This window comes from Solanum stenotomum, chromosome 12, assembly GCF_019186545.1.
Source record: "Solanum stenotomum isolate F172 chromosome 12, ASM1918654v1, whole genome shotgun sequence".
Classification (NCBI taxonomy): domain Eukaryota; kingdom Viridiplantae; phylum Streptophyta; class Magnoliopsida; order Solanales; family Solanaceae; genus Solanum; species Solanum stenotomum.
Window position 1 is genome coordinate 45,266,729 of NC_064293.1, and position 25,555 is coordinate 45,292,283.

The following is a 25,555-nucleotide window of genomic DNA, read 5'->3' on the forward strand; positions in this document are numbered from 1 at the left end:
AGTTATAGTACGTTTTATATAATTTTCATATATATTACTCGCTTTGTCCTGATTTATGTGATACAAATGAAATTTCAAAAGTCAATGAATTTTTTATAAGTTTCTTTTTATATTAACTTGTTAATTATTGTGATTTATAATATATTTATGTAAAACATACTCTAAATAAAAATAATTAGCAAATTAAAATATATAAAAACATACTAAAAAATTGATCAACTTCAAATTTCATATGTACCACATAAATTGAAACAGAAACCGTAACATATATTGGGCCCCGTGCTAGCACGGGGTCCCATATATAGTACTTATATATGTCATACATGCATTTTAAAGAATTGGAGTACAATTTTGGAGAACTTAATGATTTACAAATGACTTAAGTCATCTACAACCCCTTGAAGTTGTCCGTATATTTCACTTAGACACCTCAATTAGGGTTAGTACTTATTGAATGCCTAAGTTGTTCAAAATGTATACCTATTAAACACAAAATGTTGATATGGCAGAAAAAGTGTTTTTCACTTTCCTTTGGCGTGTGAAGATTTCTAAAATCGTATTTTTTTTATTTTTTTCAAGAAAACTTCACTTTTTCTTCTTCCATTGATTCTTATCATCGTAAATGACTTAAACAATTTTTTTTGAATATTTTTTAAACCAATAATTTTTTAAATCGCAAAAAGAAAAAGCCCCCCACCCCCGCTTTCGGTCGTCTTCTTCACATAAACTAGGCTTTCAAAGACAACTGCATTGGATTTTCAAAAACGAAAGAAGAAAGAAGATTTTTGGATATTGGAGTAAAAAATTTAGCCGATAGCTCCATTTCCGGCCATCTTCAAACAAACATCACCACTCAAAATTAAAATGTAAACCCATTTAACTTATAAAAAATAATATCAAAAAATTTGATAAAATTAATTTGAGTCCTCTTGATTTTTCTTTTGCAATCGATTTTGAAATGATTATCCGTCAACAAACTCCGTTTCTTCATCACTCTTGTATGTGTCTCTCTATATGTTTCTCTCACGTATTAGGTATGAATTTTTTTTTTAAAAAAAACTGAATCAATAAATAATTTGATAAGATATTGAGTTTTATTATGGTTTAGAAATGAAATGTTGCAGGGATTAGAGAAGAAGATGAAGAAGAAAGGGGTGTGTTAGCGTGGGGGTGGGGTAGCATGGGGCTGGGTAGTATGTGTTATTATTTTCAATATTTTTATATATAAGAAAAAAAGATTGAAATGTAGTTGAAATAAATTTTATTTTTTAATGTTTAAAATTATTTTCTATTATTTTAGGGGCCCACTTGCCACATGTCGTCTTTTCATTAAGTATTTTGCCATGTCATTGAGAGTGTGTCACACACACTCTACATTTTTTGATGATTAATGAAAAGTATCTAATAGGAACAAAGTTTAAATAGATAAAAGTGTTCAATAGGTTTCTAGTCTCAGTTGAGGTGTCTAAGTGAATTATACGGACAACTTTAAGGGGTCACAGATGCCTTAAGCCTTTACAAATTAATGTCACATGAACCCTCTTATCACAAAATAATAATGAGTGTTGCTCATGCCTATTAATTGGGTTGGGGGGACACTGGCGGAGCCAGAATTTTAAATAAGAGGGTTCAAAATATGAACACACGAACTAGTCGAAGGGGTTCGGCATCTATTATATATACCTAAAAAATAATTTTAACCATGTATATATAGTAATATTTTCCGCCGAAAGGGGTTCGGATGAACCCCCTAAAAACATGCTGGCTCCGCCCATGGTGGGGGACATACATGTTGGGTCTTGGGCCTTTTACCTTTCCTATGTGGATATATAAAAGTCTAAGGTTTTGGGTCTTCCTTCCTTTCCTTTGTGGATAAATTTAGCCCAAATTTGACTAGTCCACTTTTGTCCATAAGCCCAATATTATGGTGCATATGTAAGACTTTCTTTTAGGTCTTATTTGAGACATATCACAAGAGATTGAGAGCAGCCATATAGAGAGAAAAGCGAGAAAGTACAGATTTTCGCACAAGCCCTAGCAGCCAATTTCAAATCGCGATTCCCGCTTCGTTTCTTGTCTGATTGAGCTGATTTTTGGACAGGTTGTTCCTTTCAACTTAATCTTTGATTGGGAACTGAGAGAGGGTGATTTTCAGCTCGTGAACAGTAGATGCGGATTTGGTGTTATTGCCTCTTTTATTTCTCTAGTTTTTGGTGCTATCTTGTAGTTGTGTGGCTCATTATTTGTCACTTTGTTGGTGGCCATTTTGGAGAACATTTTTGTAACTCTTGTTGATTTTAGTGGAGCTTTGGCGTTGTGGTTTTTACTCTTCACACTGAAGAGATTTTCCACGTTAAATTTGGCGTCTCATGTGTTGATTTGTTTACTTGCTTGGTTGATTTGTTTGCTGCCTAAACTGTTTATTTCTTGCATTATTTTGTCTTCTCTTGGTTCAAATAGAAGGGAAAGTTTTGACTTGAATTTTCTTCCGCTTTAGCCATGTCGTGCACATTTATTTTGTGCTTGCCGTTCCAACAATACATACAAGGGAGGGAGTATTAGGTAAGGGAAATAATACTTGATTGCTTTCTTCTTTTTGGATTCATTGTTTTGTCATTGGTCCCTACGTCCCCAATTGTGATGCCTCTTTTGGTATATTAATTGACAAAACAAGAATGATGATTTTGCAAATATGTTGAAAGGAAACAAACAAGATTTCCTTTAGATATTTGTAGATGATTGAATGACGCTTTTATTTTCAATTTTGCAGATTATGTTAGACTTCTCATAGAATTGCAATGATTTCACAAGTCTGTTGTAAAATATACGCAAATTTTATTCTTATCTAAATAGATTTTCAACACAAATTAATTGTGATTCATTGTTATCTTTGTTCAGTTTATTTTTATCAAACAAACTTTTCGTTAGAATTAGCTAATGATCAACTTATTGACTAAACCTAATTTGATGCGTCGAAATTCAACACAAACTTTTGATCATTTGTCACCACTATTTATGTGTTAATTAGAGAATAAATGTAGCTTAATTTGGAGTATTAGCCAACCTAAGAAAAGGTCATTGTGCAAACAATTGCTATATATACATACGTGTAATACTGGCAAAAGAGTTGAGGCCACAAATCACAGCTGCACTGGTCCTACTAATCTTTGAGTTGTCTTGAATTTACTATACCTAATTTAATGACAATTATAATATAGAGATCTCTCCCTTTCCTTTAGCACACCTTAATATTTCACTAAACCTCTAAAAAGATAACGTGCCAAGTATTTTGAAAACCACGAACAAAAGAAATACTATTTAGTACTACCTAATACCTATGCACAGAGAATTTTGAGGACATTCTTAAGTAACGGGACGTGTCATATTTTTATGGTCTAATTTTGTCATCATATCACAAAATAATATTATCTTCGTTTATTTTTAATTGTCAAATTTTTCCATTTTAGAGTCAAATTGTAAAAACTTTTACTAACATTTTACGATGTATTTTTTCATCATATTGATATGCAAAAAATTACAATTTATACTACTTTTCGTATAGTTTTTGAATATTAAAATTTTTTGTTTAAAATATCAAATTAATGTAATTTAATTTGACTTTAAAAATTAGTCAAATTAACTTTTAAAAAGCATAATAATATGACAAATAAAAATTGATGAGAAGTAATAATGACTAATGACTAATTAATGACTATCCGAACGCCCAAGGTTAGAGTGCCAATTGCAAGTTTATCTACATTGTCTGTGAGAATTTTTCATTTACACTTTGTTTGGATGACTGGTATCCGTGGTATTGTATTGGTAATTTAAATATAATATTTATTTTTGTTATTGTTTAAATTTTATTGTATTGTGTGATCGCGTCGTTATCTTAATATTTTTTTCTCATTTTGTCTTTATTTATTATTTAATAATCATATTTCATCTTTTATCTTACCATTTCATAGTAACTCTACCGCCATACCATATTTTTTGTAGGTTTATCATTCAAATTATGGATATGTGACATTATATAACGACGGAGAATAATATAATATATCCAAACATTGTATTCATTAAACAATACAGTACGAAACAATACAATACGATAAGATACATTATGAAACAGTATGTAACAATCATCCAACAAAGTGGTAGCTTGGAAACAAGTTATTCTGGGATGATTAATCCTTAAATAAGTTATACTATGTATAAGTTATTCCACCAAATATATGAGAAAACTTATCTCATCAATATGACAAAAATTATAAGATAAATAATTCAAGGACTACCTAATACCTCCAACCAAACATTAGATAAAATAATCATACATTTTATTATGAATTTAGTATACTTTATACCTCACGGCTCATACCAAACGACTACAAACATTTTGATTGACTGTTTTTTTCATTTATTTTAGCAGAATTAGGTTTCATTAAAGAAATAGGGATGCAGGGCTATTCCAGGAGGAAGCCGTTGATTTTCATGTAGGGTTTTAATGATTTTTAAATCAAATACTTAACTTTAGAAGTATAATTATGAAGATTAAATAATAAGTGGGCCTAAAAGGAGCAAAATTTAAAGAACTTTTATATAGTTAGTTAGTTAAAGATCATCAGGAGCTATGGAACAAGGGCTGCACATGTGGGCCTGGACTATAATAAACATGAGTAGGAAAGAGGATAAATCACCCTCAATAACTAATTCTCAATAATTATAATAAAAAATAATAAATATTATTTAATAAATTACAATAAATCACAATATCTAACAACTTAAAAAAAGATTTGTTTTTAAAAAGTATGGTGAAAAAAGAATAGAAATTGATTGACTTCACATTTTATATGTGTCTCATGAATTGGGAGATGCATATGTATTTTCAATAATTATAAAAATATTTTCAATAACATAGATTTGCCTAATATAATTTAATTAAGCTCTAATTTGAAATATAAGTTTCATAGATCATAAAAAAAAACAAAAAAAAAAAAACAAACTAATCACAGTCATCAATTTATCAAAAAAACAACAAATCTAACAAACTATTAACCATCATTTTAATTTATTTCAAGTTTGCAGTTTAGTCATCAATACATGACTAAACTACATACAAAAATAAGTTTCTGCCAATAAAATAATAATTATATTTTTCAAATTTCAACAATCAAATAAGTTTAAATTTAAAATATAAGTTTCATATATCATAAAAAAACAAACTTCAACGCAAAAACAAAACAAAAAAAAACCTAAAAATTGTCTAACAATTAAAATTCATATAGAATAAATATTTCTTACAAAAATAGGATAACCACACAAAGCAAGTATTTCGTATATTAGGAAATTAAGAAGAGCCTCGTCGCATTCCATTATTAGACCGACGGGCCCATTTCTAATTGGGTTTTATTGGAAATCCGAATATTGGGCAGTCTAATTGGGTCCACATTTTCCTCTCTATTTGGTGGTGGGGTGAGGGTATTATTTAGCACTTAGTTGGAGATAATGTTATTTCTTTCTTATTATATATAATATATAATTAACTCTAAATAATAGGATAAAACAATTAATTAACAGCAAAAGGTTAGTTGGACATAGAGCTGATGAAATTAAGCGCTTTTAATTCTAAGTATAATATTACAAAGTACATCATACTTCCAATTTATTTGCAAATTGCAATGTACTCGAGTAGGAAAAAAAAAGATTTTTTAATATATAATTTAGATTTGTATAAAACAAAAAAAAAAAGTTTATTTTTATATTTTATCATGTCTAAATCTTACAAGAGAACATTATTATGGAAATGTAAAGATTAATAATTTTTAGAATTTTTCTTTACCGTTTTGTATTAAAAATGAAACAATAAACGAACCGCACTTTTACAATGTCAAAATATCAGGTGTAGAAGTTAATAATTACCCCCAAGAGGCAAGATATGCGAATATAAAAAATTCAATCTTTTAAAATTATTAAGTTATTTATTTATTAATTTATGACTTAAGTCATCTACAACCACTTAAAATTATTCTCATAATTCATTTCTGGACACCTCAATTAAGATATCTATTGAACAGCTCTACTACTTCGAATTGACATCTATTTGACATATTTTTGACAATCAGCCAAAAATATTAAGTGTGTGAAATACACTTGCGATGACATAGCACAATAACGAACTAAATTATGACACGTGTCATTAGATCCAAAAATTATTTTAAAAAATATTTTAAATAATAAAAAATAAACTAAAATATTTTGTACCCCAAACAATCCACCCACCCACACCAAATCTTTCCCATGCTACCCATCGGACTTTTGGCCCCCGACGTCTTCTTACTTCTTTTTTTCTTTTCTTCTTTATCATAAATTAACAATGGCGGATTTTTTAGATTAAAAAAAAAAAACCTTAATAATTACATTGTTACCCAACCCATCCAAATTCTTCCCCTGCTACCCATAGGAACAACCAATTTTTTTTCTTCTTCTTCATAATAAATCAACAATGGCGAATTTAGATTCAATGGTGATAGAGGAGGTAAAGTGACTATAGAAATAAGAAAAATAAAATGGGTATAGCAATGGTGGAGACATATTAGTTATGGCGAAGGAAATGGTGGCGAAGAGACAAGGAAAAAGAACATTATGACAAAGAGTTAAATTGTAAATTTATAAACTTGCTTACTTTCATAAATCAACAATATGACAGGTTCAATTCTAGATTTGAAAAAAAAAAACCAACTGGAGGCGATAATGGTAGAGGAGGTGGACGGTGGTGGTTGCTCAAAAGAAGAGAAAGAAATAGATGTGATGACGATGATACTAACAGATCTGAGATATAAGATGATAATAATGAGAAATTAAAAGAACAAAAAAAAATGAGGAAGAAGAAGAGAGGTGTATATGGCTGCCATGGCAGATGCTACAATGGAGAAGAAAGAGAATTTTTTAATTTAAAAAATGTTAAATTTGATGCTTTCACGCGCTCCTTGTTAGTGAATGACACCCAAAATGCAACATAAGAAAAAAATGTTTAAGTGGTATCAATTCAAAGTAGTAGAGGTATTAAATAGATATTAGTCTTAATTGAAATATCTAAGTGAATTATACAGATAATTTTATAGGGTCACTGATGACTTAAGCCTTAATTTATAAAAAAAAAGCGCAAATCAAGCATGATGATATGTCAAAAGAAAAGTCATAAATTGGCAATATTTGTAATTTACAAGTTTAAACTTCGTACCTCCTTGTTTCTGTTCCAAGTGCAAATATTTCTCACATTGATGCCACGTGGCAGATAAAAATAAAAAATACAATTTCATTATACCTGAACTTATTTTCTCTCACACAAATCACTCTCTCAGATTTCTTTCTTATTTTAAAAATCAAACTCTAGATTTTAAAGAGAAAAAACTACTTAAATTTTGACAAAACTTTATTCTGGGTGGACATATATCTTCTTTCCTCATTTTCTATATCTAAAGTATCGGATAATTTAGTAATACAACAATTAATTGAACACCTGAATTTTTTATTTTCTTGATGAGGACTTAATTTTTCACCTAATCTTTCATTCGTAACTAAAAAATTAAAAAATCATACGTAAACAAAATGCCAATCTGAAAATTTAGAGCAGAAAAATCATTGTCCATCGATCTTAAAATACTTGGTAAAATTTTCGTTTTAGAGTCAAATAATAAAAATTAACCCCATCATATTATTAATATGAGAAAAACTCTAAGTATTTTTCATATAATTTTGAATATCTAAATTTTATTTTAGATTTCACGTTCTTTGAGATATTTTTCTTAATATAAGTGTATTTATCTCACTAATTCAACTAATATGGAATTGAGAGAGTACTCTGTTAAATGGTATGGATATTTCACCAAACTATTGCTTGATAAATGATGTGTTGAAAAATGATTTGAAAAATAAGTATTTAATGCAGAGGGTAAACTATGGAAAAATCTATTGTCTTTTTTTCTTTCTATATCAAAAGTAACAAATAAAAATAAAAATATATTTTAAAAATAAGTAACAAGTAAAAGTGAATTAAAAAAACATTAAATAACATATATTTATGAAATATAATTAAGAACCTATTATTTTGAGATACTCAAAAAAGTAATCTAACACATTACGCGTGCCCCCAAACTTAATTGCTGATGGACCCGTCTACATGGATCACCTCCTTTCCTTTTTACCAAATTCCGAAATTTTATTTCCAAAAGGGAAAGCTTAATTAGAGAATCAAAATTCCAGCCAACATTATTCATTTTCTTCAAGGAATAAGCGGAAACAATTTAATTTTTCTTTATAGGATATACACGTGACAGCAATAAAATTGCTTATATTTTTGGAATACCAAATAATACAAAGTCGAGAAAAAAATTATCTCGACGTGCTTTCAAAGTATTGAATTACATTACGTGAATTATATAATAAAAGGACTATTCGACAATGATATTTTCCCAACTTATTGTTAAAAATGTCTATGAAATTTAATGACCACAAGATATAACTGTTTAATTTGCTATCATTATACTAGTCATTAAAAGTATATTTAAAGGGAACCAAACAATAGGGATTATAGACTTGCTAAATAATATTTTCCGTGGATTTTTACTTATCAACTATATTATATTTTGAGATATTCAATAATATTTGTTCAATTTATGAAATTAATGAATAATTTACCATATATGTTGTGTCTATTTTATCTTTGTTATTAAATACTATTCATTTTTATTATTTAGATGACTTATATATTATAAGGGTGATTGAATAAAATTACTCGTATCATTTAAAGTTTCTTAATTTCTATGTCAAGTTAATAGTAGACAACTATTATTGGATATAGAGAGTAATATATATAAAAGGGAAAAAATCTTTTTGGCCAAAATGATATTTTATTTATGTTATTTTACTTTTTAAAACATTTTTACCCCTTTAACTTTAATACCTATTAACTAAAAAATGGAAAAAAATCAGTTTATTTTAAAATAAAAAAAAATATCATAGTTTTTTTAATCTTCTGACCAAATTCTAGCCAAATTTTCTCACCATTTAGCACTTTCCATATAAAAGACAGCGTTGGTTTAATATTTATCTATGTACTAATAATTTAGGCTTATGGGCATCAATAGGTTATAGGTTTATTACAATTTCGGTAAAGCTTAAAATCTCTTCCTTCAAAACACTACCTATAGCTATTTATCTACCCATTAATTTTGCAAACATATACTTAGGGTTTTAATTTGAGCTACTTTATATTCTTTCTAGTCGTTGAGATTTGATACACTTTTTTTAAAAAAAAAAAATGTAATGACATGACTTAAATATTACTACTTTTTAATATTACCTATTATACCCAAATAATAAATTAGAAAATATAAAAAATTAGTAATCTCACCAAATCAACGATAAATATGAAGAAGGAAAAAAGGCTAATTTTTTTTTTTGAACTTTGAATTATTCACTTATTTTGAACTATGAAAAAAAGTCTTAATAATTTACTTAATATTCCTTATGTATCAAAATATATAAGTGTAATCAGAGGCAAATCAAATATGAGCTCTAAGATAAATTTAAAAAATAAAAATAATAAATAGCTAAATTCAATTCCGGGTCTCGTGAGTGATTTCTCTAGCTTGTACCAGCAACACAATGGCAAACCTAATGCACTTTATAGGTGCACGGTTAATTATATCCTAGTTCATGTCAATTTCTCAAAATAAATATATATATATACATATAAATTTTTTTCAAAATTAACAGGTGCACGTATATCCCCATCCTATAAAGTTGGTCCGCCTATAAGTTAATCTTAGGCTCCATATAATCCTTATACTCCATATTTTCAATGTTCAATTTTCAAGAAATAGGTTAATAAACTAGACACTGTACTTATTATTTTTTAATTGACGTGATTTTTGTTAAAATAATAAAATATTTTTTTTAAAAAAAGTCATCATTTGTGCCCTTGAAAGCTTGGTTGACCGATCTTCTAAAAGGTTAAATTGCTTATTTTTTAAAGAAAAATTACTACGGACTACTTGTTTTAGAAATTGAATGTATTTGATCAATTTTTATTTTTTTTTACGAATGGAAGCAAGTGTTTTCAAACTTTGAAATAAAAGTTGAACAAAGATAATCCAAAAGAAGTGGTCTTGATTTTAAGGACAAAAATATTCATATAAAAAGTTCATATTTATCAAACTAATTATTAAAACTTAAGTGTTAAACTAAGAGTCTGTTTGAATTAACTTAAAAATTGATAAAATTTATTTTTAGTTTCTCAGAAGTGTTTGATAAAATTAAAAGTTAATTAAACATGACTTAAAAAGTTTAAAAATCAAAAGTAAACCTTTCCTATTTTTCATTTTTTTATTTAAAAATTATTTACATTTAACTTTTTATGTAGGCCAAACACATACACAACCCCTCAAAATTGCCCTTATTTTTCATTTTGGCACTCCAACTTAGCTTTGTTCCATTTTAATTCCATTTTTTCTGTACCATTTAAACACTTATACTATTTTTTATGATTTGTTTTTATTTATGTTTTTCAATTGCAATTTCTTATTTAAAAAAAATATATGTGTGCATGTTTATTTTCGTAAAAAAATTAAACATTCGCGAACGAACATAAAAGTTTTCAAACAATAATATTAATTTTGATATTTCTCTGTATTTTTGCATGAAAATAAATTGACTGAAGTTCTTTGATTTTCTTTCTTAAACATTCAATTAAATTATATAACACTACTTATTTATTTTTTCTTATCATCTAGGCTATCTAAATTTAACGCAAATACTCACTTTTAATTTTTAACTCAATACGAATAAAAAAACCCATCTTCAAATAGACTTGACTGACTTTGTTAATAACACTACTAAAAAAAGACTGTTGTTCATTGCTAATAACACTATTAAACAATGTTAAAACTCGACTGACTTTGTTAGGTTATCGGTGATTTTAAAAAGAAAATCAATACAATTTCGTCGGTTATTTTTCATACAAAAATACATAACACTCTTAAAAATAAATTATTATTTTTTAAAAAGAATTATTTTTTGTTAATTTTTAATTTTTTAACTAAAATTAACTGATACATGTCGATTTAAAATAAGAAGTTGTAATTGAAGAATATATATAATAATAAAGAAATCATAAAAATAGTATTTTGTGTTAAAACGGTACATAAAAATAATATTTAAATGTTAAAAGTGAAAATTATGGACAAGTTAAACGGGCTATATATGTGTTTGGCCTTATGTATGATTACATACAAACCATAATATGCAGTTTCATGACAAAAAATGACAACATTATTATCAGATTTTTGATAAAACTTTTGAAAAATAGAATAGCTGCAGAAAGTGGTGGCGTTACGAGGATCCGTAAAGTCGGTGTGGAGAAAAAAGATCAAGAATTGTAGCGCACGCGCCGAAGAAGTGAGAGTGGTGATTATTATTATTATTATTATATTAGAAAGTGAGAAAAGCATTGGTGAGTGAAAGAGCAAAATGAGGAAATGGGTGGGCCCACTCCGGTACTCTTGGATTAGACATTTCTGGAAAGTTTTGCCTTTTATTGCTATTATTCCAATTTCCTTTTCTGAAACCAAACCTCTTCTCTCTTCTGTTGTGGACCTGACTGACTCACAATAATTTTTATTCCAAATATACCCCTTACTTCCTATCCCCATTTTCCTAAACAAGGTGAAAACAATTCTAGTTGTAAAAGAAAATCACTAATCCAAGAGTCTAGTTGGATAGTCCCATCGCATTTCCACATGTTACATTATGTTATTGTGAAATTGAAAAAAATAATTGTTTTTAATAAAAAATATAATAAATTGGAGTAGTTTTTATGAATATTTTGAAGTAAAAATTTGAAAAAATTTCATAACCGAACTCCCACTATAATTTAATTGAATCTAAAAAGAAATTAAAGTTGTGTTTGAATAAAAAATTTATGAGTGTTTGAAATTTAATACTCTTTTTATTTTATTTTTGGTTGTCATATTTTTTCTTTTTTTTGGAATTAAATGATATGATTTTGATTTATAATTTAAGATAAATGTACTTTTTCATCATATTGATACGAGAAAAATAATAATGTATACTCTCTCCTTCCACTTTTAATTGTCATATTGCGTTTTGTGAAAGTCAATTTGACTAACTTTCAAAACGAAATTAGATTACATTAATTTGATAAATTTTAAACAAGAAATTTAGATATTAGAAAAACTATATGAAAAATACAATAAATTGCAATTTTTTGCATATCAATATGATAAAATATAAATCATAAAATATGAGTAATAAAAAGTACTTATTGTTTAACTCTAAAAAGAAAATTATGATAATTAAAAATAGACGAAGTTAGTAATAATTATTGATATTTAAGATGAAATTTACATGTGACAATTGTGTAAATAAAAGTAGGAAAAGAGTAAGAAAAGGAAATGTTAGAGAGAGATAAAGAGGAATTGTCTAACGTGGGATTGGATGAAGGAAAAGGAAATGACAATTAGCGTAACCTAATAAAGGCAATGGAGTAGTAACTCAAAACTCATCCATTCAGTCTATTTCCATTACTAGATATTTTGTTAAATATAATAATGAGTAATATTCAACAGACAGAAAGAAAATTCAATGAATGGTTGGAGAGGAAAATGCTTTTCGATTTGGTTAACGTCGGAAAGTTGCCTAAGAAAGAGACGTTTCTTTTTTGTACCACATACTATTCATCGATTTTAATTTATTTCAAAAATAATATATCTTCTTTTTGTAATATTTTACCTAATATATTTAAACAACAAGATTAAATTTTTTTTTATTTTTTAAATTATAAAATCATTTTGTTTTTTTCTTTGAAAGGAAAGAGCAACCAATAAGAAAATATCATCAGATATAGCTAGATTTTGAGAACAGTAAAGTTACTGCTGCCACACAGTTCTCCTTTCATAAAAGCGTGTAATGAGATTGGTTAAAAACGCTAGACTACTGCACTGCAAGTAGAAAAAAAAAAGGTGAATGAACTAGTTAAGATACAAAAGCAAAAGTATATTAATGAATGATTGAACAAGAGTAAAAAAGCCAAGTTACTAGGGACAAGAGAAAAGAAAGGTGGGGTTAAGGATAATTTTTTTGCACCAAATATTTACATTAAAATCAAAAATATATATAATATCAAAAAGTATATGTAGATTTTATTTTTAATTCAGAGATAAATAAATAGTTTCTGATAGAACATGTTAAGTGAATTTATTAATTTGATTGAAATAATATGTGGTAATTTTTCAATATAAATATTACTACTATGGTAATTTTAGGTAGTATTCTAAAAGTGGGCTAGTCCATGTCTGTATTGGGGAGCTAAGAGAGGAATGGTACAAAATCAAGTGAAATACTACAAGTAGTAAATGGTGGGAAACATATATCTATCATATCTAACCCTATCTCTCTCCACTAACCTTTTCTTTATTTTTCTCCATCTTCCAACAACTTTATTAACCTCTCTATAAGTCGTAGGTTTCATGTTCTTTCAATATACTCGAACACAAAACTTTTTTATTTTATCATCATTACTTTATATATATATATATATTCAACTGCACGCATCTATTTTAGACAGACAGAGAGAAAGAAAAGAATACAACTAGAGGGAGGGATAGAGAGAGAAATAGAGGTGAATATTTAAAAGTCTAGGAAACTGAAAACAAGTCCTTTTGTAGCAATAGCCAAAACCACCTACCTCACACATAAAAAAAAAATCTGAAAAATTTTCAACTGTTTTCTGTTTTATAATTTTGAGATTTTGGATTGGGTATTTTTTGTAGAGAGAAATGTGGAATCTAAATGAATCAGAAGAAGGTTGTTCTACTCCGAAAGAGTTTGAATGCGATGATGAGAAAGGTAAACGGGTCGGATCCGTTTCGAATTCAAGTTCATCGGCTGTAGCTGTTGATGATATTTCTGAAGAGGAATTAGATGGAGAAAGAGGGAAGAAAAAGAGAGGTACTCCTCCAAGCAAAATTTTCGGGTTCTCTATGGTGGGTCCGGGTAACGGCGATGAAGAACAGCCGGTGACCCGCCAGTTTTTTCCTGTTGATGAGTCTGAAATGGGTGGTGTTGTTGCTACTGAAAATGGATCCCCGAATTTTCCCAGAGCTCACTGGGTTGGAGTTAAATTTTACCAAATGGAGACACTTGGCAACACGGGATTGGCGAAGCCTGTAGATATGGTTCAGCAGCAACAGCAGCAGCCTATTAAGAAGAGCCGCCGTGGACCAAGGTCTAGAAGCTCACAGTACCGTGGAGTTACCTTCTACCGGAGAACTGGCCGGTGGGAATCTCATATATGGTGAGCCATTTTACTGAAAATTATTATTTCTCTTCAGCTTAAAATTTGGACTTTTTTTTTTTTTTCTTTTCTAATTTGCTTTAATAATCTTACAGGGATTGTGGAAAACAAGTTTATCTAGGTATTTAATATTCTTCAATTAAGCTATTTTTTTCCCATCATTTGTTGTACTAGAAAATTAATTTGGTCTTTATTTAACGGAATCTCCTTTATATCATTTCTGAATTCTGTATAGGTGGATTTGATACTGCTCATGCAGCAGCTCGGTGAGCTCCTGCTTCTTAGCCACCTTTTATAATTTTTTGTTAAATTTAAACTCACAATCTTAGAGTTGAAATTTATTTTTTAAAATAAAATATACAGGGCATACGATAGGGCAGCCATCAAATTCCGGGGAGTAGAAGCCGACATAAACTTTAGCTTAGAGGATTATGAATCCGATTTAAAACAGGTAATACCATGATCAGATCAGTGTGACTGATTAGGAAAAAGTGTGTGTTTTATGATGTTCCTTTTTTCGAATGATTTTATTTCTCTGTGCCTGTCTAGTTGGAGTACTTTTGTTCAATACTCGTCTAATCGTGAACAGTATTTTTTCCTTATCTTCATAGTTGTTTTCTTTACATTTTGGTGCCAAGAGTATAGTAGACACCATCAAATTGAAAAAATCTAATGTTTTTTTAATGTATGATACAGATGACAAGTTTAACAAAGGAAGAATTTGTGCATGTGCTCCGAAGACAAAGCACTGGTTTTCCAAGGGGAAGCTCCAAGTATAGAGGAGTGACTTTGCACAAATGTGGTAGATGGGAAGCTAGAATGGGACAGTTCTTAGGCAAAAAGTAAAAATAATATATATATAAAAAAAATTCCTATCCTCGTATTATTATTCTTCTGTATGGTGAAAATCATTTTCAAAGGAATAATCCTTTTGATGTCAATTAGTAACTTTTGTTCTTTCTTTGAATAGGTACGTTTATTTGGGGCTCTTTGATACTGAGATTGAAGCTGCCAGGTGTGTGGTTGCGCTGCGGAATTTATTCTTCCACTTAACCTCAATTGCTTGTTAGGCCTTTTGAATTACTGAATATTTAACGTAGTTTTTTTTGTTATTACAGAGCTTATGATAAAGCTGCCATCAAGTGTAATGGCAAGGATGCAGTTACAAACTTTGATCCAAGCATTTATGAAAATGAACTAAACTCAATTGGTAAATAGTACTATACTGCTTTTATGTTTTGATGTGATTATTCAAACAGAAGATTCATTAATGTGATCTCCCAGAATCTTCCGATAACGCGGCTGATCACAATCTGGATTTAAGTTTGGGTGGTTCAAGCTCAAAGCAAGGAAGCCGAGAATTGGGGGATAATAGAGGTCAAAATTCTTCATTAATGCAATTGGATATTGATTGGCAGCGCCATGGTTTAAGGCCTGAGGTATATTTACACGATCAATTGCTATATCTTGTTTTCGTTGTGAATTTATTTTTCTTCTTATGCAACATGTTTTAATTTCCAGAAGCAATCTGCCTTAATTGATGCTCGAAGAAGAGAAAACGGGTACAATGAAACAGAAACTTTGCAACTTTTAAGCCAGACGCACTTGCATTCTCCAGTCTCCTTGAAGCATAATAATAGTCAAGTGCAACGGTTTAGCCAATTTATGAGACCTGGTGATCAATCCCATATGATTCAAATGTTTCCACCGCAATTCGGCTCATCCAATTATCAAGTGAAATATCCTCTTTAATAATGTACTCTTTTTTTATTTTCAAATCGTGGTTGTTTTTTTTTTAAAAAAAAATGTTGTGGCATGTTACAGATTCAATTTCCAAGTGGCAGAATTGGAGGTACAAATGTAGGAGATTTATCACTTGCGGCGACGAGCAATGGTTCTTCACAGTGGCAATCCAATTTTCCTCCTCAGATATTTGCAGCTGCTGCAGCATCATCAGGATTCCCTCAGCAGATAGTAAGACCTCAAAATTGGTCCTCAGAAAATGGCTTCCATCACTCACTCATGAGACCATCATGACTTGCCATATTTCTACTTGTGTTTTTTTTAATATAATTTGTAAAGAGCAAAGGGTTGATATTCTTAATACTCCATATATTACCTAAAACTCTTGGTTTGAACCCAGAAAAGAAAAATTAGAAGAAAAAAAAAAAGGTTAGACAAAAAGTTTTGGAAAATATGTCTCCTCATTAGTGTGTCCAATACTAACTGATCGGCAAGCTTTTCAACTAGACTTGTATTACTAGTTTATTCTGACTATGAACTGCCAATTTGGCCCTTTCTCTCTCATTGTAACTTGTATACATTTGGGCACTAGCTTCTCATGCAGTATTTGAAATATAACTTATTATTCGATTGTGTTTGCTTTTCTTGTAACAAAAGTCCAACTACTATGTCTTTTTTGAAGTTGAAATATGAAATTTTAAGTTTTTGAAGCAGCGTTTGGACATACATTTTACTTGTAAAAATTGCTTTATGAGTGGGAAGTCTACAAATCCAAAAATTGCCCTTGAAAAAAAATATTAAAGATTAAATCTTTAAAATTTGATCAAAATTCATGGCCAAATAGATAATAATAAAAATATAGTTGAAAATCTAAATCAAAGTCTATAGGCAGACGATATCTAAATGCACTTGAATACACCTTCAAAAAATTGAAAGTGAAAACAATCTTTTATAGGCAAATTGGTACTAAGAGAAATTTGGAGAAAAGTGAAAATCCATGTCCATGAGCATGACCCATGGGGTAAATAAAATAAACAGTCTCTAGGACACGTCATCTGATTAGGTAGTGCACATAAGAAGCACGAGTCAATGTTCTCTTTTTTGTTATAATACTGTTGAAAAAGTAGAGTGAAAAGAAAAGAGGGAAAGTAAATATATGTATAAAATGGGATTGTTTTGTTTTGTAGAAAAGTGATGAATTGTCACACTCATTGCTTGTCCTTTGAATCATTTCTCATGACTATTTATATGTGTCACATCAATGCCTAATTATGGTGAGAAGGACTTAACAAAACCTTTAAAGGACGTATTTAATTGGTAAACCTATACACTTGTTATTCTATATCTATACATAGATAGATGTCACTATTATTCAAGTTTCATCTAACACAACATTTTTATTCATTATGCATTGAATTTTCCTAAATGTTCCATTAATCAAATTCAACTTTTCTTATTCAATTATGGACAACAAGCTTTTTCGAGTTATTCAATAATCCCTCACACGTATTTTAGAATTTTGAACATCAACATACCATATCTTATCTACGGAATTTGAAGAGCTTGATGTATGTACAATCTCATTCTTATCTTGTTAAAGTACAAAATAGTTGTTCAATTATATATCTAATAAAGCACTAAATGAATTTAAATTATTTTTCTAATAAGTATCTTTTATTTTAATTCCATATGAAAGATTAATTTCGTTTGATTTTATCGATATTATGTATTGATTTTATCAAAGTTATTTATCTTTATTTTATTTGACGTTTCAGAGATAAGATTTTATTTGAACTTTTTTAGAATCAGTATATCACTTGAAATTTTCTACAAAATTATTTTTAAAAATTTAAAATTATCCTCAAGATGATTACAAATATCTACGGCCAAACCTAAAGGTCAAAGTGTCTTTTCTAGATTTAGTCGTTTCTACAGCTAGTTTCTATAATTGTGTACTTTGTCAGAGGATGGAGTACAAAAATAGAAATTATTTTTTAAAACATTATACAATAAACTTTTTAAGTACGAGAATAAATTAACCAATCCACATGTGTAACCTTGATGTCCAACTTTCAATTCGATAGTATTATAATAAGGTCGTATGTAAAATTGCTAAAATAATAGGAACTGATTGCATCATCTAGGCCGTCATACTTTATTTTAATAATAATACCTAACCTTCTATTTTTGTGCACTCTCTGTTATTAAATTATTTATATTGAATAAACAATTTACAATTATAATGCAGTACAACATACAAGATTTTGTACTAAACATTTACTTTAATTTTGAGAGAGACATAAAGAAAGGATAGTGGAGACAAGAATAATTATAATAAAAATCTGTTCTCATTCTCTTTTTTTTTTTAATTGAAAAAACAAACAATTATTTATATTTTAAATTCTTTTTCAAAATAAAATATAAAAAATAGCCCTCTTGATTTGATTTTGACCACACAAACTGAATTTTATATTTGGTCTGGCAAACTAACTGATATAAACTTCAAAGTTGGCTGTTCAAAATAAAATAGAGTTGAATTACATTACTTGCATTTTTAATTAGGTGGGGACTGAGCTGACCCTCTCAATTTATATTATCGGATTCGGAGAATTAAATAAGAAATATTTTTTATTCCTATTTATTCATAATCTTTTAAATTATTAAATTTTTGAAATAATTTTTAAATGTATAATTATTTATCACAACTCATAAATAGTATATATCATATAAATTGAAATGGAAAGAACTATCCTAACCTTGAAAAACAAAATTATCTAGTACTTGTTGTTGATGAGAGTTGACATTTATCTTGTGGAATTAGTTAAACTACACGCAAACTGGCCTTAAAAAAAAATCAAACGGAATATCTACTTATTGGTTGTCGATAAGTTCAATCTATTATACTTATATTCGGAAGCAAATTTCGGACCTATAAAATTCAAGCCAACAACAATTTTAAATTTATAAATTTTAAATCTTGACTGTGAATCCTCGGAAATGGTCCAAAAATGTTTCCCACGCGATAATTGAGAAAGTGGGAAGGACTGTTTAGGAAATAGTAGTAGGAGTTATATAAAAGGTAAAATACAAATAAAAGACAGAAGAAGAAGAGGTGCAGCACATGACTTTGTTAGATTCTTTGCTTTGCATAGGATCCGCGAAACACTGTAAATATCCTCACAGGAATTAGATTCATTCATTCATTCACGTTTTGTCCTTATACATACACAGCTGTACGAACAACTTCTTCAGTAATTTCATATTACTTTTACTGCCACACTTACTTGCCATATTAGGTAATTACGAGTAGTAATTAATCAAACAAATCACTAGATAATGTTTTTGTATATCCATGTGACGTGAGAGGAAGTAAGTACTGACCAATAAAGCAAAGGGAGTTGGTGAAAAATAAGTACTTACTTATTACAAGGTTAAATAAAAGGGCAGAAACTATCAGATCGATGATCCAAGGTTAAATGATACTTCTTCAAATAGGTTATAGGGTGGGGCGTTTGGTTCTCCCGTTTTGATTTTATTAAATTTCGGTTTTTTTATTTTAGAAAAGTGTGCATCATATTTCAAACCAAACTAATTCGGTTTGGTTCAATTTTTTCTACTTCGGTTAAGTTTAGTTTGGTGTTTTTAAATCGATTTTTCAGTGCGAATGATAAATAAAATGAGGACAAAATCAAAGTATAAGATATATACTTAAAAATTTAAAACTATGTTATACTTAAAAATTTAAAACTATGTTAAGGATTGATGTGTCTCTCCAAGGAACACTTATTGTGCTAACTAAAAGACTATATTTGTCTTTGACAAGAACATTGGATCTTCAACTACTTCTCGAAAAAAACAAGGACGAAAATGGGTTCCTTTACATAAAATAATGTACATTGATAAAAATATGTTTGGGTTTCTCTTGCGAATTAATATTTGAAGTCAACTATGAAATTGTACATTTGTTGCTAATTTGATTTGTTGATGAATGATTTTGGAGCCAAAATAAAGCGCTCGGTTAATATTTGATGGTAAAGCGCTCGGTTAATATTTGATGGTAAAGCACTCCCAAAATAAAGGTCCGGTTCTTCGGTGCACCGAAGTTTTAAGACCCTTAACTGAACACCGAATCGAAGAACCAATTTTTGAAAAATTAACACCGACACCGAATCAAAACACCGAAACCATATTAGTTAGGCATGATTTTTCGATATTTATGTCTACCCCTACCCTCAACTAGTGACTAAATGCAAAATTTCGTTAAAGGTGTTTAAAATTAAAAATATATGTATAAACAAATATTTTTTAATCTATAGATTTTGTACAATTTTTTGACAAAAAGTGTCCAATTGACCACCACAATAATGTGACTACTCTTATACCCTCATGTCCATATTAAGTTAATTATTAGGGTTTTATAAATGAAAAATATTTTAATGACATAAATAAAATGCTACCGTCACTACTGCATTTTGGATTATTTTCAAATTACTTTGAATAAATGTAAAGTAGTTAATAACCTCATTAAATGAAAGATCAAGATGAAAATAGCTCTCAATAATTTTCTTAAATTTTGAACAGTTTATTTATTTTGGATTATAAAAATAATCTCCAATAGTTCACTTAATACATCCAATGTCAAAACAGGTAAAAAAACATGAATATTATAGAGAAGAAATCATGTTGAAAATAATAGACAAATAAAAAAAATAGCAACAAAAGATAATAAAATAAAAGTAATAATAAAATCAAGTGGGAGAAAATTAATGGTAAGATTTATTAGAAATTAGAAAAATAAACAACGTAGCCTACCTTCTAACTTCCTACTCTTTAATTTGCTATTATTATTTATTAATTATTAGTATATATTTTTTGTGAAAATATTTTTCTCCACTTCAATAAAAAAACCTTCTTTGTAAAATAAGATATGTCGTACTAAAAACACCCTCATAAACTGCAAGTACTCCAGTATTTTAAACATACGTGGATAGAGTCAAAAGTTCTTACTTCATATTTCTTGTTATTAATATAAAAAGAAAATATCAAAAGAGGAAACCTTTCAAATGTTTAGTGTTTCACCGGTTGAATTGATTAATATTCTTTCTTAATTTTACTTCGATATAATATTCAGATTTGCCTTTCGTAAATAATTCATTTTGGATTTTATCTTGGAATAATTATTTATAAGGAAAACAAAAAAGAAGAGAAAATGGATGGTGACTCCTGCTTTTTAGGTAAAATCACAAATCACAAGTCGAGTACTGAACTTCTTGATACATCACTTTCCTCATTCATTCATCATCCACCCAACTGGAGTACACTATCTTTCGAGTATTTTCTTCTTATCTCAATTTATATGATATAATTTGATTGTTAATATTTAAATATAAAAATACACATTTTAATACTTTTACACTTAATTAAGTGAAATTGAACATGAGTAAAATAAAAAGTTGGGATAGAGGAATATTATTTTCTCCTTTTAAAAATAATTAAATTATATCACATAAATCAAGACGGGTGAATATTATTTTTCTCCTTCAATTATTTTCCACTATTTTCTCTTCCACCCAAACATATATATAATTCCTTCTTGAGTTGTCACACAGACTTTCTTTTTGCTATGACCTTGTATTTATGTGAAAAAAGGTGAATCGATGATGATTCCTTCCACTTTGGGTAAGTCCCTTCTTTGGGTATATAGTTTGTGTTTCAATACCTTGCTCCCCTTATCATGATCCAACTCCAATAATACTCTCACCGTCCCATTTTATATAGCATTTTTTGATTTGACATATTAAAAAAATTTGTAATCTAAAATATATTTTTAGATATTTATGTGTTTGGAAATTATTGCATTAGAAATAAAAGATGAATTTTCAAGTTAAAATATTTTTAAATATAATAAAATAATATTCTTTTCCACTAATTAAAAAGGAAAGGGTACCGATGAAATGGGATTAAAGAGAGTATTCAACTTTTCTTGCGTAAAGGTTTTTTTTTGGGGTCAGGATTACGTAAAAGGCTTATTATTATACCACGAAATAACAATTCTTTTTAATACATCTTTAATTAATTAAAGATTTTGAATAACATCTTTTCCAATGTTCTACTTTTGATTCTGTGAAGGAGATTGGTAAATGCATCAATGTGCCTTAGTCTTCACATTAACTAGTTAGTTAGAAGTTAGTTAATGGTAATTACAAATTAAGCTAATTAGTGAGAATTAGTTTGTTAGAAAGTTAGTTAGGAATGTGTGAATTAAGCATTTGTTGTTAGTTGTGTGTATAAAAGGACAACTCATTGTATTCAGTTGAAGCATCAATGAAAATATCTTCTCTCTTCTTATCTCTTCTGATTTCTCTCTGCGTATCTTCATTGTTGAGATGTAAATTCATTCAACCTCACAGATTCCTTGTTGTGTCGTAAGGCCAATTAATGTAGTACTTAAATTAGAAAGAAAAAAATAGGTCAAATAATTAACGAGATAACGAGAAATTTACATCGATTGATATGCTCTTTATATAATGTGGCAATTAAATTCACCATTAAAAAAAAAAGTTCACCAAATTAACTATGCCATCTAAAGGCATCAATTTTCTACAATATAGTACCTCTTTGTGGTTGCAACGACTTAATTGCTAAAGAAATTTTCAAATGAAACAAAGAGGACTAAGACATCTGAGTTATCTGTATTCACATCTTCTTTTTTTAAAAAAACAAAAAAGAAAGCAAAGATAACTAACATTTGAATTTAACAAGGATGATGACATTTTCGAGTCTGAATATTTTTCTTGTAAATTAGCGTTATAATCCATCTTATTATAGCCACTTACTTACTTTTAAATCTATGAGAACATCGTAGTTATTTGAAATTTTTACGTCTTTTTTTTTTAATATGCAGATACATTAAAACAATATTGTAAGAGTAATAAAAGAATTTATAAAATAGCTATGTAATTGCGGATAATCTGAAACAAGAATCTAAGGTCATGGACTTGTTGCCCAAAACCATTCTAATAGAGTGTTTTTTTTTTTTTGTTTCCCACCCACGAGTCCACATTGGAGCTACAACGAAATCCGAATCGCGCACTGCAGGACCCATTCAGGAGTGATGCTCCCAACATGATTTTCTCAATACCTAGGGCTCAAACCCGAGACCTCTGGTTAAGGGTGAAATACTTCCACCAGTGCACCACAACCCATGTTGGTATTCTAATAGAAGTTTAATATGCTATCAAGTTGCATGTGCTTATCACTTACTCCATCCATATCAAAATGAGTGACTTGTTCTTATAACTCCCACGTTTCAAAATGAATGACCTACTTTTCTTCATAGTTTGTTTATAAAAGAATGACCCCTAACCTTTTTTAACAATATTTTAATTTAAACCTTCCACGTGATATGTTTAAGGCAACAAGACTAAAATACGTTTTGGTATATTTGATATAACTTTATTTTAGGACCACAAGATTGAAAAATCTTCTTTATTTGTTTAAGCTTCGTATCATGTTAAACTAGACCATTCTTTTCAAAACGGAGAGTGTATTAGTTTTTTTTTTAATTTGAAAAATATTCACCTGTCAGAGTAGAGTATCAAATTTTTAAAGGAGAAACATCATGAATTCATGATAATACGTAACTATTCATCCATTTTACTAATATATTGTCTCAAAGTAAATGTTATTAAAAAAAAAAAAACTAAAAAACTATAGCAACATAGGGAAGGGGTAGTAGGAGTAATAAAAGAGTTTATAAAATAGCTAATTTATGTAGCCGACACACAATTATTAGTATGTTAGCATAGATATTTGATACTACACAGACTAGGCAACTAACCCTTTGCCCAAATCTACTATGGTAAAATGAGGCGATTTGTAACCATGTTAGAATTTATAAAATTGTGATCTTTAATTTTGTCATATTAAAAATGCGAGAGTCGTTGTATGTAGGAAGGAATAGTTAGTTAATATCAAGCAAATTAAATTGCCAAATTTGAATGCCTCCCTGAGTGGTCCTACCTATTACATTAATTAATTGACTCCTTAGAAGTTAGAAGCCATTTTGTCTAAGCCATCACGTCTTGTATGTTAGCCGGTCACCAACTAGAGCCCAGAGTAGCCTAGCTACGGGTAAAACTTACTCGCACCGGGTGTATACACCATTTCAATACAAGCATGACATATTTTTAAATTTATAGTTCATTTTACTTAACCTTAATTAATTAACATATGTTTTACTGCATTAAATCACATAATAATAGAAATTGCATTAGTTTGGTATATACACCCGGTGCGGGTAAATTTTTTCCACCTATATAGCTACCTTAATCCCAACCCTATTATTGCACTTTTACTCTCTTCGTCCACTTTTAATTGTCATGTTCTACTTTTCGAAAGTCAAATTGACTAATTTTCAAAGTTAACTTAGATTACATTAATTCAATATTTTATACAAATAATTTAGATATTCAAAAAATATAAGAAAAGTACTATGAATTGCAATTTTTTGCATATCAATATGATAAAAAAATACATCGTAAAATGTTAGTCAATTTTTTATAAGTTAACTCTAAAAACGAAAACCATGACAATTAAAAGATGATAGGGGAAATAATAACCTAAACCTATAAATATAAATAATATAATCCCTTCCAAATTGAATAATATTTTTCAAAATAATTTGATTTGAACTTTCCATTTTATGACGACCCTTTATAATTACATCGTTGTTATTTCATGTTCCACACTAAGAAAGTTGTTTCAAAAGTTCTTTGATAATATACATAGTTAAGATCATATGTCATTTCAAAATTTCAAATTTTACACTCAATTAAACTATGTTATATAAATTGAAATGAGAAAAAATAATTATAAGAAGCAAATTTGCCAAAATTGGATGCCATCCACATAGTTGTCCTAATTAAGAGTAACTCCTACCTATTTACTAAAATTGGATGCCTCCCATACATAGTTGTCCTCCCTCTCTAGTCCCTATGTATACATATAAAAAAATAAGTACTTTATTTTGTGTAGCCTACACATATATAGTCCCAAATTAAACCAACTATGGCGCTACACTATATTTCCTATGATTCTATGACAATAGTTTAATATTACAATTTTTAAAAGCTGTGGAGAAATATTTCTGGTCCCTCTTTTTTTATATTTATTTGAAGAAGAACAAAGTATAGGTTATATTAGCCGTTTAATAGGAACAGTACTGGCAATCACAGGATAATAATCCATAAGTACATACTTAAATAACGGCATTAGTTCATTTTGTATACTATAAAACATTTAGCATTTCAGTTTTGTCCTAATAAGTACAAATAGAACATCTAAGAATACTTCAGGGAATTAAGATCACAAATGATTTTGTGACTTCTTTGGGATTTGGGCTGATCCAATATCCCACTCTTCTGGCCCAATTCAACGTCT

At 28.7% G+C, this 25,555-nt stretch overlaps 1 protein-coding gene across 2 annotated transcripts; it reads left to right on the top strand.

Moving 5' to 3' along the window:
- The first annotated feature begins 13,646 nt into the window (after window positions 1-13,646).
- LOC125848834 (AP2-like ethylene-responsive transcription factor TOE3) lies at window positions 13,647-16,729 on the top strand. 2 transcript variants are annotated; one of them, XM_049528774.1, is made up of 10 exons: window positions 13,647-14,371; window positions 14,467-14,492; window positions 14,607-14,637; window positions 14,735-14,822; window positions 15,068-15,213; window positions 15,342-15,386; window positions 15,490-15,581; window positions 15,656-15,810; window positions 15,896-16,105; window positions 16,196-16,729. In XM_049528774.1, the coding sequence occupies exons 1-10, from the start codon at window positions 13,854-13,856 to the stop codon at window positions 16,406-16,408; spliced, it is 1,524 nt and encodes a 507-aa protein (XP_049384731.1). In that variant the 5' UTR covers window positions 13,647-13,853; the 3' UTR covers window positions 16,409-16,729. The 2 variants fall into 2 exon arrangements, with proteins under 2 accessions (XP_049384731.1, XP_049384729.1); XM_049528772.1 differs by having other exon boundaries at window positions 13,652-14,371; window positions 15,893-16,105.
- The last annotated feature ends 8,826 nt before the right edge of the window (window positions 16,730-25,555 follow it).

Bases quoted from the DNA above. Each gene is read 5' to 3' on its own strand.
- LOC125848834 (XM_049528772.1), top strand. From the start codon at position 13,854: ATGTGGAATCTAAATGAATCAGAAGAAGGTTGTTCTACTCCGAAAGAG. The intron at 14,372-14,466 runs GTGAGCCATTTT...ATAATCTTACAG, and splicing joins CGGTGGGAATCTCATATATG to GGATTGTGGAAAACAAGTTT. The intron at 14,823-15,067 runs GTAATACCATGA...TGTATGATACAG, and splicing joins ATGAATCCGATTTAAAACAG to ATGACAAGTTTAACAAAGGA.